We start from the raw sequence: 14,494 nt of genomic DNA on the forward strand, positions 1-14,494 counted from the left end.
AGAAAATCATGTTCTGTTTCTTAGTGGGGACGAGTTTAATAAATTTAATTCAGCGCCATCTGTAATGAATTTAAGAAGTTGTTTAAAACCAACCTTTTTAGACGTTTTATGTACCCACACAAAATATTTTTAAATGGACTTAGGTCAATTTTACAACTTTAAAAATTATTCGTATTTGTTTCATGATGTTTTAAGTCCTACTAGATTTTCACTAGAAAACTAAACGTACTTTCAAAATTCCCAAGAGACCAAACGGCTTCGATTCGGAACGGAACTGTATTGCCCAGCCTCATTTGACGTTTTCCATTTCTGACAAAGCTAATGTCAAAGAGGTTTTTCCACAATAATTTAACGCCGAAGTTTTATTAATTTTCCTCATTAATCTCCGCTATTCATCTCCAGTTACTATATCGTGACAGCTATTACGTTTATTTGTGTATTATTCGCCAGTGAAACCGCCGGAAATCATGATAGTTCGCCATATTGCTATTAATATTGCCCGAAGCTAAAGGGCCATTTTTTTAATGATAGTGTAAAAATCTTTGTGTATAACCGAGACATTGATAAAGTTATGACGTGTTAGTGCAGTGTGTGGTTATCGAGAAGCGTTTCTAATTACAAGTAAGTAAAACTAGTTTTATTTATTTGTGTTTTTTTTTTTCTAAGAGATAACTCCGAACACGACCTCCGAAGGACATCGGTGCCTTTAGCAATAAAAACATAATTTATTGCACTATGGTTTTTATGTTCTTTATTTGAAATGTTAGTTTTTTCTTCACTTTATTCTTAGTTTCACAATATTAGACTTATTTTACGTTAAATTTCTATTTAGGTATTAGAAACTAGCTTTTCACTTGGCGTCGCCCATTTTTTATGCGCGTTAAACTAAGATAATCTAGCTTTCTCACTGTTATAGTACATTTCATATTGGGTGTATAGTTTTTTCACAAGCTTACAATATTTAGGTAGCTTTGTAACATTGAATTTACAGCTTTTAACAGAGAAATTTACATATTCAGTTTTCTCAGACCATCTACATTACAAACATTAGTCCTATTAGACTTGGTACAAACAATAACAAGAATGGCTGGTCTAACTGCAATAAGTGTTGTTTTTGAGTATAATAGGAGCCAGTTTTCCATGATTTTCCATGTTTTGTTTGAACTACTGTCCATACTGGGAAAAATTTTTGCCTATGTTACTGAGGAAGAGTGTAGCTTTCCAATAGTGTAACAGTGAAAGAATTTTTCAAATAGGTTCTGTAATTCTGGAGCCTCCTTTAGGTTAGAAAAAATGTTTCTTCTTTATCATATTTGTATATATAGATGTCATTTTAAGCTCCAGGACATCATACATAGAAGAACATAGGGAAAACTAAATAATTATATTACAACTATAGCTATTATGAGTTCCTAGATAGATTTAGCATGTGTCATATGGGTTTACCAACCTTACAAAACCTAGTTTCCTTAAAGCTCTCTCAATCTATATCTATGGGTACTAATATAGTAAAGAGGAATACTTTTTTGTTTGCTTGTACTCTAAACGCTCTGAAGTCACTGAACAGTTTTGAAATTGTTTCACTGTTGGAAAGCTACAAATATTTTATCGCAATACAGGCAGTATTCCCAACAGATAGGTTCAAATGAATAAAGTAAATTTAATAATAAAATTATGGTGGATTATACGATTATGGTGGTATGGCCACGTAACGAGAAGACCATCAGACTACGTGGGACATTTGGCTCTGAAACCTTCAATCTCCAGTCGAAGATCATGAGGCCGCCCTGAGACCAGATGGCGGGATGTGGTTTCGAAAGATATGAAGGAGTCCAGGTGTCCGAGAACATTGTCGTAGATAGAGCGAAGTGGAGAAGACAAATTAGGAAAGCTGACCCCACCACCGTGTGGGATAAATAGCTGGAAAGAGATTTTTTTTAACTGTACTGACATTGCTTTTTCGCAGCAATTTATTTTTTAACTAAAGTTTTAAATAACAAGTCTTATCAAAATTGTTTATTATTAGTTAAGTGCCTATTAAAATAGAGTTGAGAATGGGTTTTCCCTGATTATATACTTACTCTTTTGATTAGGACTGTCCTTCAGTGGCGAGGCGTCCTTATAAGCCGATTCCCATCGGCTTCCCTTTCGAATTTCAAGAAAGAAGCATAGGTATAAGTTATAATATAGGTATAGGTATAATTAATATAATCATTTAAACCACACAATTTAAATATGTAGGTATAACAAAACGCCTACCACCGTAAAAAAAAATTGTCTATAAATTACTTGAAACATTTTGCTCCTACTAAATAAGCCGCGGCTTCCTTCTCCATACAAAACTACGCTTGCGTGACGTCATCCACGCCGCGCCGCGCGATGTTCGCAAAATAAGGGCGAGCGGTAAGCCGGCTCACGGAGCGGCTTCCACCAATCAAAACTCGCGAGTGAACGAGAAAGAACGCGTCAAGAGTAGAGTAGCTATATCTGTCTACGCGCGAGTGACAGCGCTTTCTCAAATATGTAAACAAACAAATCAGACAAATTCACTCTCATTGTTCTTATTTTGTTTTAGATAATACCATTAACAATTTGTTCTTTGTATTACTTAATTGAATTTATTAGTGTGTGTATCATTTGGAAATAACATAGTTCGTGTGTGTGTTTTAGTTACATTATGTCAACATAGATGGCGTTGTGCATTTTTATGCAAATCCTGAATCGCGGTGTTAAGATTCTCCGCGATTTAATGACCCTAGTTGGGAATTTATTTATTTTTATGTATTCACCAAGTATGTAATTTTGATAGGGAACTATATTTTTTGTCACCAAAATTTATATTTGTCATCAAGTTGTATCACCTAATAAATAGATCTATCGCCACGAAATATTTTCGTTCTCAGATAAACAAAGAGTGTTCCCAGGTATGAATTAGCAAATTATTGTTAATATAATGTGTAAAATATGAGATGGATTACCAATAAAATTGTAGTGCATTACATGAATATAAACTCCGTTCTTATAATAATAGTTTTATTACTTAAATAATAGCTTGGTGCTCAAAATGGTAGATCTGTCACCAAATAAATCGATTAATCGATCCCTGACTGCGACTCCTTTTTATTTGTTATTTTGTCACCAATACAGTAGTTACATTTTATTTCGTTCAGTTATTAAAATAATGTATTCGTTACCAATTTAATACATCAGTTTATAATTTTAATAAAAATATGTTCAAAGGGAAGAGGAAGGGAAGGGAGACAAATTGGCGCGCTTTCGGGCCTCAACGAATGGGTTGTAGGTTGGTACGATCATACGATGCGGGGCGCGGGCAGTGAGATTTTTAACAATAAATATTGATTATTTTGACTTTGATTAATTGTTTTATTTACTATTCAGCTAGAAATTTAATTTAAACATATTTATACTACCTGTGGAAACTAAAGCCCTTGGGGGGAGGCACATGGCCAGTTAAGTAGTAGACTCTTTTGGTTGAAATGATGATGACGACCACCCTACATTTTTAGACCTTCATGAAATTTTCTAGTGATATAATATATGATTTATTGGTGATCTCTTTAAATTAGTTTGCTTAAATACTATTAGGACAAACCTATTATAATACATACAAAATCATTTATTTGGTACTTGACCCCATATCTCCATGATTTTCGGTAATTTATTGTGGAAATGATTTTATATTGTTTGGTGACTACATTTGGTGACAAATCTACTATTTTGAGGGCAAACCCTATTATTTAAGAAACACAAAATGAATTAAATTGGTGACAGCTTAAATCATACCCATTTTGATAATTTTGACTAAATCGTTGGCAGTATCATTACTCCCTACTAATTCCCGCGATCGCACTGTGTGACCTGGTACTCAGTACAAGTACAGTACTACAGTGTGTGTACCTAGTGAAAATAGAGATATCTACGTTGAAATGATGTATTTTGTTTGATACGTAGTCAGTTGGCATCAGGTTTCTTTTTAATGTACCTATAGCATTTATCGCATTAGACTGTTTTCCGATCCGACAGATTGTTTACTTTAGGAAGGAACTTATTTTTCAAGGTTAAGTTTTGAGAATAAAAACGTGTTATAAAACTCGGGCACACCGCTCGGGTGAATTACCTACCAATATTACGTCTATATTAAAATTACTAACGTCCTGACGGATAAATACCTACGATAAATATCAATGGCTAACAGGCCGTTGTAAATTAAATACTTAAAATGTATTGTTTCTAGTGCCAAGTTTTCTCAGATTCTAGTACCTAGTTAATATACCTAACTAAAGATAATAAAGTTTTATAGATATTAATAATCTGCCGAATTCCTCGAGAAAACATGTTCAAACTATCAGTCTCTCAGTCAGTGCTAAAAGGTGGACTGAGAAATTACCTCCATTACCTCTCCCCCCCCCCATCCCTGAGTACACCCCCCCCAGTTTTTTTTTTGCTGCGGCTTCCCTATTTCATTAAACCACCCTTCGCCACTGCTGTCCTTTTTCTCATATGATAACATATTATGTTATCATCAGAACGTAATATAAAAACAATTACGATTGTTCCCAATATTCTGTCTGTTGTTTAGCTTACCAGGGATAGTAATTTAGCCATTCTTGTTTCAAAATTCTATCTATTTCATAATTTTGTAAATTGCGACCAGCTTTGTGCGATGCGCCCATTTTATGCGCCCTGGTAATTGGGACCCTAGCTTACACTGAAATATTTTTTCAGATCGGATCAGTGATTAGCTTTCGAGCTAACAAAGAACCTCTTCAGCTTTATAATATCTAGAATAAAACTACGTTCATAAATGACATACAGGCTACTCTCACTCGCATGCGCGGAGTAGTTCCCACGACACGCAGGTGAAACTGCGGGCGGAAGCCAGTCTATATCTTAAGATTAACGGCTTGCCTCGACGATCAATACAGAGTCTCTACAAGCAAGTTTGTAATAATAAAAACTAAAAAACACGCTAGTAATAATGTATTGTCATCAGAACTCCGAGCGTGTGCAAAATTTCATCTTAAGAGGACGAATTGGAATTTTTGGCGCCAAGGATCTCAATTTTTCTCAGTAAATAGAAAACGGATCAAAATACAACTTGGTTACCTGAAAGTTCATGATATAAACCTTATTTTGTTAGACGTAGAAACATGATTAGGTAACTTTTATAACAGAGAAAAACATATCAAACATACCTCTTTTTAAAAAGAGATTCACATATTATGGGCAAACGGGACCGATTTAAGCCTCTTAACTTTTTTAGTAGTTGAGTATATACATACTCTTTAAAATTGTAGAAGGAATTTTTATCAAATTGTCATTTGTAAATAATAAAATTACAAAACCATTTTGTCGCTTACGACTTTTAGTTATAAGCTAGCGCGCGTATTGTTATCCTCGCCCCGCTCAGACGCTCCGACCCCTTTTGGCGCCTTAGATGCGCGTGCCGGTTATGGAATTATTGTTGACCAATTCGTCGCCTTAATCGATCGATTCAAAGATTTTCTTATACTTATATACAAGTGAAGCTTTTTTTTGAAATGACCCCTCCCGCTGTGGGTTAGCAGCGGTGAGGGGGTGTCAGACTCTTACTGACTAAAAACCGTCGTAGGCCTTTTATGTACCAGGGCCGCAGTAACTCTTTCGAACAATCCCGCAGCCCAATGAAAGTGAAGCTAATATAAACGTGTGATGGGTAACTACCCATCCCATACCCAGCTAGACGAAGCTGTAAGGTACTTTGCCGCCTGCGGGAAGTACCGAGTTCCCATAGGACGTTAGAGCGCTAGTTTTTGCTGTCAAAGTATTGTAGACTCTGTTGGCTGTGTTATAGAGTCTAAAATCCAATGGTACAGCTACTAATATTATAATCTGTGCTAATTTAATAAAGAGTTTGTTTTTGGACCGATTTAAAAAATCCTCTCAGCATTAGAAAGTTACAGTATGTATCCCCAAGTAACTTAGGCTATATTTTATCCCGGTACGGACAGTAGTTCCCACGGGACGCGGGTGAACGCGCAGGAAAACAGATAGTATACCTTATACCTACATCAGAATTGCATATATGTACCTAAGATACTATTTTATACATAACAGCAAGTAATTTTCTCGAGACGCGGGTAAAACCGCAGGCGGAATCTAGCGGGAAAACAGCTAGTTCTGATATATAAGATACTAGCCGCTTTCCCGCAGTTTCTCTCGTTTCCCGTGGGAACTACTGCCCGTACCGCGATAAAATATAGCCTACTAGCTTCCGCCCGCGTAGAGTTCGGTTATGTCGCGTTTCCAAGAGAAGTCTTAAAAGTCCAGGATAAAAACTATCCTCAAGGTCAACTCTATCTCTGTACCAATTTTTATTAAAATCAGTTCAGTGGTTTAGACTTTAGACGTGAAAGCGTAACAGACAGACAGACAGAGTTACTTTCGTATTTATAATATTAGTAGGGATGTTACTCGATGTAACGTAGCTTCTCAACAGTGAAAGAATTTTTCAAATCGATTCCGCAGTTTCGGAGCGTTTTAGGGTACAAAATAGTATTTTATTCCTTTGTATTACATTAGAATAGAAGAATAGATATCAGAATAATATATAGATTACTTTTTATCCAAGTAATTTCCTCGGGACGCGGGTGAAACCGCAGGCGGAAGCTAGAGAGCTATATTTTACTCCGCGCGGCAGTTCCCACGGGACGCGGGCGAAACCGCAAGTTATAGGTAGTTAGATACATTCCCCTATGGAATTTAAGGCCAATGCCTTGGCTGGAGCTGGAAATATAAAATAAAAATGTTTTTTTTTTTAAGTTAACATTAGATAGGACGTGGTGGCCTGGTGAGTAAAGAACCAACCTCTCAAGTATGAGTGTAGGTTCGATTCTTTCATAAGTCTGTATGTATGTGCTTTCAAGTATATCTTGGACACCAATGACTAAATGACCGAGCCTTTTCCAACTATGTTGGGGTCGGCTTCCAGTCTAACCAGATGCAGCTGAGTACCAGTATGCCACAAGGAGCGACTGCCTATCTGACCTCCTCAACCCAGTTACCCGGGCAACCCAATACCCCTTGGTAAGACTGGTGTCAGACTTACTAGCTTCTGACTACCCGCCCGTAACGACTGCCAAGGATGTCCTCATATCAAAATCATTTTATATTAGTATTAGCTTCCGCCGGCGGCTTCGCCCGCGCAGTGTTCGGTTATATCGCGTTTCCAAGAGAATTCTTCAAAAGTCCGGGATAAAAACTATCCAAAGTATATATATAGGAAGGTCAACTCTATCTCTGTACCAAATTTTATTAACATCAGTTCAGTGGTTTAGACGTGAAAGCGTAACAGACAAACGGACAGAGTTACTGTCGCATTTACAATATTAAGTAGGGATTTTCCGCTGCCAGTCGAAGTATTCACCTTAAAGTGTGGCTATTGAAATATTTCTAGTTATATATTACTATCTGTTTCCTGCGGTTTCACTCTCATCCGGCCTTATTTCCCTTATATCTTTCATACGAGTTCCGCTCGCGGCTTCACCCGTCCGTGTGTTGATAAAAACTAGCCTATATTCATTATTCTGCTATATTTTATGAGCCTTTTTCCCGCGGTTTTAGACGCGTACCGTGATAAATGCTTCCTATAGCCGGGTGGTTACAAAAACTATGACCCTCTCCCGGGTCTAAGTTAATTCCTCATCTCTTTTAGCTAATTCGCCCTCTAATTTTCACCTTGATGAAGTGATAAAGAGATTATTTTTTAACCGACTTCCCAAAAAGGAGGAGGTTCTCAATTCGGCCGGTATGTTTTTTTTTTTTTTTTCTATGTATGTACATCGATTACTCCGAGGTTTATAGACCGATTTACGTGATTCTTTTTTTGTTCGACTCGGAATAGCTGCCAGTTGGTCCCATAGTCCGAGTCATACCAAGCACTGGTACTCAGCTGAATCCGGTTAGACTGGAAGCCGACGCCAACATAGTTTGGGAAAAGGCTCGGAGGATGGATGGTCCCATAGTCATCAGGTCAGGATCTTATGATGGAAACCCTGAGAAATCGAGGGCAAGCTTCGAAAGTTGTAGGCATACATAGGGTAAAAACTTGACACTCAGGTGTACGCCTAAAAGCACTATTCAACAGTGAAGATTTGGAGCTGACCTGATGATGGAGACCAGAGAGGGCCGAGGGAACTCGACAACTGAATATGTAAACTACCTCGTGTTTGGGCTTAAATTATTTGTATTAACAAGACCTATGCAACAGTGAAGGTTTGGAGCTGACCTGATGATGGAGACCAGAGAAAGTCGAGGGAACTCGACAACTGAATATGTAAAATACCTCGTATTTGGACTTATATTCTTTGTATTGATGAGAACTTCCCACTTATATGGATAGTGACAACTATTCGTATCACTGAAAAGCTGTAAATAAAAAACTTTTTTACAAAAAAATTAAACCGACTTCCCAAAACACTAAAAAGCAAAATTGACTTAGTAACATCCATTAGACACCGACTTCTAGGCCGATGAACCTAAAATTAGTATATTTTTTTGCTTTTTAGTGTTTTGGGAAGTCGGTTTAATTTTTATATACATACATGCACATAGTGTGTGTATGAGTGCGGGACTCGGCCACTACTGAGCGCGAGCGAGCGCCCGCATACGAACACTATGTGCATGTAGATTCACACACACCATAGATATATGTTCATTCATGGCAAATACCTATTCTGTCCCTAAGAGACCGTGCTTTACGGAGGAAATAAGAAATATTGCGAACGAAAGGATGGATGGGTTGATACCACGGAGAAAGGAAATATAGCGGAGATGCCATAAGGTATGGTAGGTCAGGCGCCTTCTTCTAGCTCAAATGTAGTCACGAGTGAACTAAAGAGACATTCTGATTCCATGAGACAACCTGCCGAAGATTTTTGATTAGGCGGGTTCCATAGAAGGCGTATGAGGCCTGAGCCAGTAATTTTCCTCGTCCCGCATGTTGTTTCGTAGTAGATTTACCATTATGACATCTCCGCTAGTTATTTTGTTCTCCACGGTTTATACGGAAGCCAGTACGGATAAAACTGCAAACATAACTATACTAGATATGTACGTATATATAGCTCGTTTCCCGCAGTTTCGCCCGCGTCCCGGGGGAACCGCTTCCCGAGTCCGGATAAAATATAGCCGGGGCTGTCTCTTGGGTACCGTATATTTAATGTTGGAGCTAGCTAGCGAACTGAGTATCGGATTTATAATATGAGTAAAAAGTTTTGTAAAACTAGCGGTTTTTTCTGCTCGTATAATGTATTTTTGATATACGTGCTCTACTATTTCATGTATGCTCTTAAAAAAAGAAGCCTGAATAAATAAATTAATGAAACAGCTCCTATTTGTATCACATTGGCAGAGCTAATTTAAATACACCCAACGGGAAGCAACATTTTTTTATTTTGAAATCTTCAAATGACCCATCCTGCTGTGGGTTAGCAGCGTGAGAAAGTGTCAAACTCTTACTGACTAAACCCCATCATGTTCCTTCTTAAGCCCTTTTTGTACCAGCGCCGCGGATGTGTATGTATTGTTTATTTGCTTATACTTGTATATATACCTATTTAATCATTATCTGTACGCCTACTACCCGTAATCTATCTATTTAAAATCGACTCCATCCAAAGGTAGAGATTGCTTTTGAGCGATAAGACCGCCTGTTGTACTCACGCGTATTTGTTTTTAGTGTCCTTGTCTATGTTTTTTTGGTGTACAATAAAGAATATTCTATTTTATTCTAACTCGCGCAAACAATCCCGCAGCCCGTAGATTACACCTAAAACTAAATCTCCCTCTTCTGTCTTTTCCAGGTCAAAATGGAGGAGGTGAAGCTAGAACCGACTCCTCAACCAGTGATGAAGTTCATCAGCGTGACCAGCGAGGTCCTCACAGAGGAACAGAGAGAAATGTACGAATCTGTCCTCTCAACATGGAAGCCGGTCATGTTCCCCAAACGGATTAAAAGATACATATGTAATAAGTGTAACAAGGAGTTCAAAAACTACCAAAACCTTTACCTTCATACTACCAGAGTGCACTCTTCCGAAGAGTCAGCAGTCATCTGTGATATTTGTGACAAGACCTTTAAAAACAAACATTATTTGTACATGCATCGGATGAACAAACATTACTCCGAACTTGAGAAGTGTTACTGTCAGTTCTGCCTCCAAGAATTCCGCACCAGAAGAGCTCTGCACATGCATGTTAAGAAAATACACCCTAATACGCTACCTGAGATTAAGTGTAACGAGTGTGGCAAGGAATTCTCGGTACCTTACAAACTGAAGTACCACATCGAGTCTTGTCACAGGGTGGATAAAGAAAAGTATAAGTGCCACCTCTGCCATAAGCTATATAAATCCAGTTTGAACTTAAACAGACATCTTCACTTCCAACACATGCCTGTGGAAAGACACCCTTGTGTCTTCTGCAACATGACGTTCAAATCTCGTCATCATATGAAAAGACATGTCCTAAATATCCATCCTCCTTTAGAATCGAAAGTAACCTGCCCCGAATGCTTGAAAGAGTTCAAAAACGATCAGTACCTAAAAGAGCATATGCAGGTACATTCTTCTCTAGATTCGAAGGTCAAATGCGATATTTGTGACAAATTCTTCCACTCAGCTATTCGTCTAAAAAAACATAAGAAGATCGTGCACCCTTCGAAGCCTAAACTTCGTTGCGAAAAGTGTGACAAAGAGTTTGCTCACGCTCATTATTTGCGTCGGCATTTTAACGCTGTGCACTTAGAAATTGATGAAACAAATTATCCTCATTCTTGTGACCAGTGTGGGAAGAAATTTAAGCTGAAGAAGTATTTGAATAATCATTTGCAAAGACATGAACAGCAGCATTTGAAAAGGATTTCTCAAATGGTGAAGACTGTTATGGGGGATGACAAGGATGGGGCTGCTAAGAGGAGGGGCAGACCACGGAAGGCACGCGCGGAGATTGAGTTTATCAAGTGCGAGCCGGTTTCTAGTTCAGATTCCGAGTCCGGGGAAACGGAAAGTGATTCCGAGTGAAAGAATCTTCTATTGTTTATGTGAAGTGTCAAAGTGCATAAAGTCTACTGTACATACGTTTTATTAATGTTTTTAAACGTGTTACGTATAGAGTATGGCCCGGGATGGTCGTTTTCTCTCTTTATGTATAGTTAGGACCAAATTTTTGCAAATTTATTCCTATTCTAGTTACTAAAGAAAGCGTCGGACGGTGGATTAACTCTTATTATCATATTTGCTGATTATATTTTTTACTTTGCTCCACGTATCTTTGTAAATCTGAAGTTAGCCAATTGACTCCTTACTTAAGTATTGTCGAGAAGCTTTCCTTGTCCGAAGTTGGCTACAAAGATGATGCAAACACTTACGCGCATGCGTGATGTGTCAAATAGCTAACTTCAGATTGGCAAAGTTGGGTGGGGCAAATTGTACGATTGCAGTTGTTAAATACATTTTGGTTTTGTCCATTGAAAAGCTTTATTTACACACTGAAGACTCCGAAAGGCTTATAGTCAAAATATTACTGTGATTCGTAATTTTATGAATCAAAATGAACGCCATATTTATTTATTTATAATACATACTTTCATTGATTCTGATCAATCTATTTTCAGGTTTTTAGCATCTAACGTTAACATTGTAGAATTGTATCAAAACTTTTGCAAGAACTTTCATGTATGGTCTATCCGTCTGACGCATTTAAAAATTCAAATTTTTGAAATCTTATCGAGTCCTAGCTTATGTAATAAGCTTTCGCTCTTTAATATCTTTCGCATAGTAAATGGGAGTAAAAATTAACAATTATAGACTTAGATAAATAAAAAATTAATAGTTTTTCGTATTAACTGTTTCTTACTTTGGTAGATTTATATGTGTTGGTTGTGGCAACACTGAGGTTTTGGTAGAAAAGACTGATGTTGATTTGTTCGTGTGGTGGTACAAAAATCTTTTTAAAATTCTTTTTTTTATATTTTACTAAGAAACAATTAAATGCTTTTAATCTTAAAATATGGAAGCCACAAGAACAATCAACAACATAAAACTAATATTGATATGATTGTGTAAATGAGGCGTGAGACTAAAAACGAATGAAACCCAGTGTTGCCATAGTCAAAATTGTTATCTATTTGGGGTCAGTAAATTAAAATTTTAAGTAGGTATTTCGAAATTATGAGGGTACATTTAGTACAATATTTATAAATTAAGTTGTGATTTTTTTTAATATAGTAGTAGATATTATGTATTTTTATTAATTTTCAATTTAATTCCAGGTTTTTAAGATTTTGTGCAATATTTTTAGCTACACTCTGTAGAATAAGTTTTATTTTTCTATTTTATGATTCTATGATATTTTTACGAAGATGGATTACATAATGCATGCACAAACTTTAACTTTACCCATGTATGTATAAAAATGATCATTGTTTTAGTAACATGGGTAAAATAGGTTCCAATATTTTATCTATCTGTTGTTTCGCTTACTAGAGATAAGGATTTGACATTACTTGTATGGGGCTAATGTTAAAATTCTATCTCTACTAAGCTAATGAATAGAAAGATCTCCTATTAGAATCAGTAAAACATAAAAGAACCTCGTTCTTCTTGGGAAGTCGGTTAAAAATTATGCTGCGTAGCCTAAATAAGTTCTTATTTAGTAAGTAACTTATATTATTTTCATATTTGTTGTCTCATCCTCATAATTTTGAAATTTTTAACGCCTTGGACTTGTAGACTGTATAATTTTGTTATGCATTTTTTTTAACAAGAAGTTATTTAAATGTAGAAGATGTTTAAAATAATATTGTTGAAGCTGCTTTTATTTATGATGGCAAATCATCAGATGAAACTTCCCACTGTGTGTGCAGCGCTCGGGAGTGTCAGACTCTTACTGACCAAACCCCACCATGTTCCTTCTTCAGCCCATTATGTACCAGCGCCGCGGTAATGAGCGCGAACAATCCGGCAGTCAAAAATAAATTTCTTTATCATATTCATGTGTTGTCTTTAAATAATGTCATTTTGATTTAGGGTTTTAATGGAATAATTGATTTAACTTTCTTATTTATAATATAATCAAAATAAGTACACAGTTTGATGTGAAAAAAAATCTGTGTCGTCATAGCTCACGTTTTAAAATTGAAAATAAAAATCATTATATTGTCTATCTAGTCCATGGCTAAGTTTATATAATTATAGTATAAATGTTATACATATGTATATAAGGTTATTATTTAGTTGATGTTCGCCAACTGGTTTTTCAGCTACAGTCTTAAATATTTCCGACAATAAGAAGAATATATAAATAGAAAATAAATCCGACAATAAGGGCAACTTTTGCAGCATAAAGTAAAATTCCTGTCAAGCGCGAATTTCATCTTGTACCTCTCGCGCCCACTGTCAACCGCCGAAAAGTGGTTTCTGTTATATCGGGTGTGTCGTTCACAATCACATTAAATGAAATGCGTTAATATACTGGTTAATATATGTCGATTAACACAAAGAAAAAAGAAAAATACGTAGAAATAAAAAAATGAATTTTTCAAACAAAGTAAATAGAATAAAAATGTGCGAAAATTAGAACACCATATAAAAGTCAGTCATAACAAACAACTGAAATTCTCCCTTGAAAACTGACAGCTGTCAACTGATCAAAACATTCCATACTCCTAACTTTATCTCTGCTTTACACATGATGTTGTAAATTATGAAAACGAAAAATGACTCCTGTGGTTAAACCACTGAATGGATTAGGTTATTTTTTTTACAATTCGCCATAGAATATTATAAAGTATATGCCATAGGATTTAATGTGATTATGAACGACACACCCGATATTATGTTTCTGTTATATTGCGTTTGACGAAAATGGGATCGAAAAGTGCTGAAGTGGAGACCACGGACTAGCAAGCGCAACGTAGGACGTCCACCAACGAGGTGGACAGACGACCTTATAAAGGTCGCCGTCGACGCTGGATGCAGGTCGCCTCCAACAGGTATCTGTGGAGATCTAAAGGGGAGGCCTACGTTCAGCAGTGGACGTACTATGGCTAAGATGATGATGACGTTTGACGAGAACTATACTATGGTTGGTTGTCAGTACTTATTTGATCTGAAATAATATTCTTTTAATTTTTTTTTAAGCTGCAGCTGAAAAACCAGTCTACGTAGATGTTAAGTGGGTACATTTTAATGTTAAATATTATTTTTATTTCAAATGGATATTTATTGTAAATATAATATTTTGATGTGAAGCTGACGTGTTGTTTTATTTTTCCTTAATTCCCTATCACTTATTGGAACGACATTCTTCATTAACAAAGCATTTATACGGATACTTTATCATTTGCCTAGCCTTTTTCGCACACTAAGCTGGGGTCGGCTTCCAGTTTAACCGGATGCAGCTGAGTTCCTCTACAAGGACCAACTGCCTATCA

General features: G+C 36.5%; 1 protein-coding gene across 1 annotated transcript; it reads left to right on the plus strand.

The window, feature by feature from the left end:
• The first annotated feature begins 300 nt into the window (after positions 1-300).
• Positions 301-13,579, plus strand: LOC124644601 (zinc finger protein 888-like). The gene is made up of 2 exons (XM_047184085.1): positions 301-621; positions 9,864-13,579. Exon 2 carries the CDS (start codon positions 9,870-9,872, stop codon positions 11,079-11,081), a length of 1,212 nt encoding a protein of 403 aa, XP_047040041.1. The 5' UTR covers positions 301-621; positions 9,864-9,869; the 3' UTR covers positions 11,082-13,579.
• Positions 13,580-14,494: the final 915 nt, after the last annotated feature.

Source organism: Helicoverpa zea, chromosome 30 (assembly GCF_022581195.2).
Source record: "Helicoverpa zea isolate HzStark_Cry1AcR chromosome 30, ilHelZeax1.1, whole genome shotgun sequence".
NCBI classification, from domain to species: domain Eukaryota; kingdom Metazoa; phylum Arthropoda; class Insecta; order Lepidoptera; family Noctuidae; genus Helicoverpa; species Helicoverpa zea.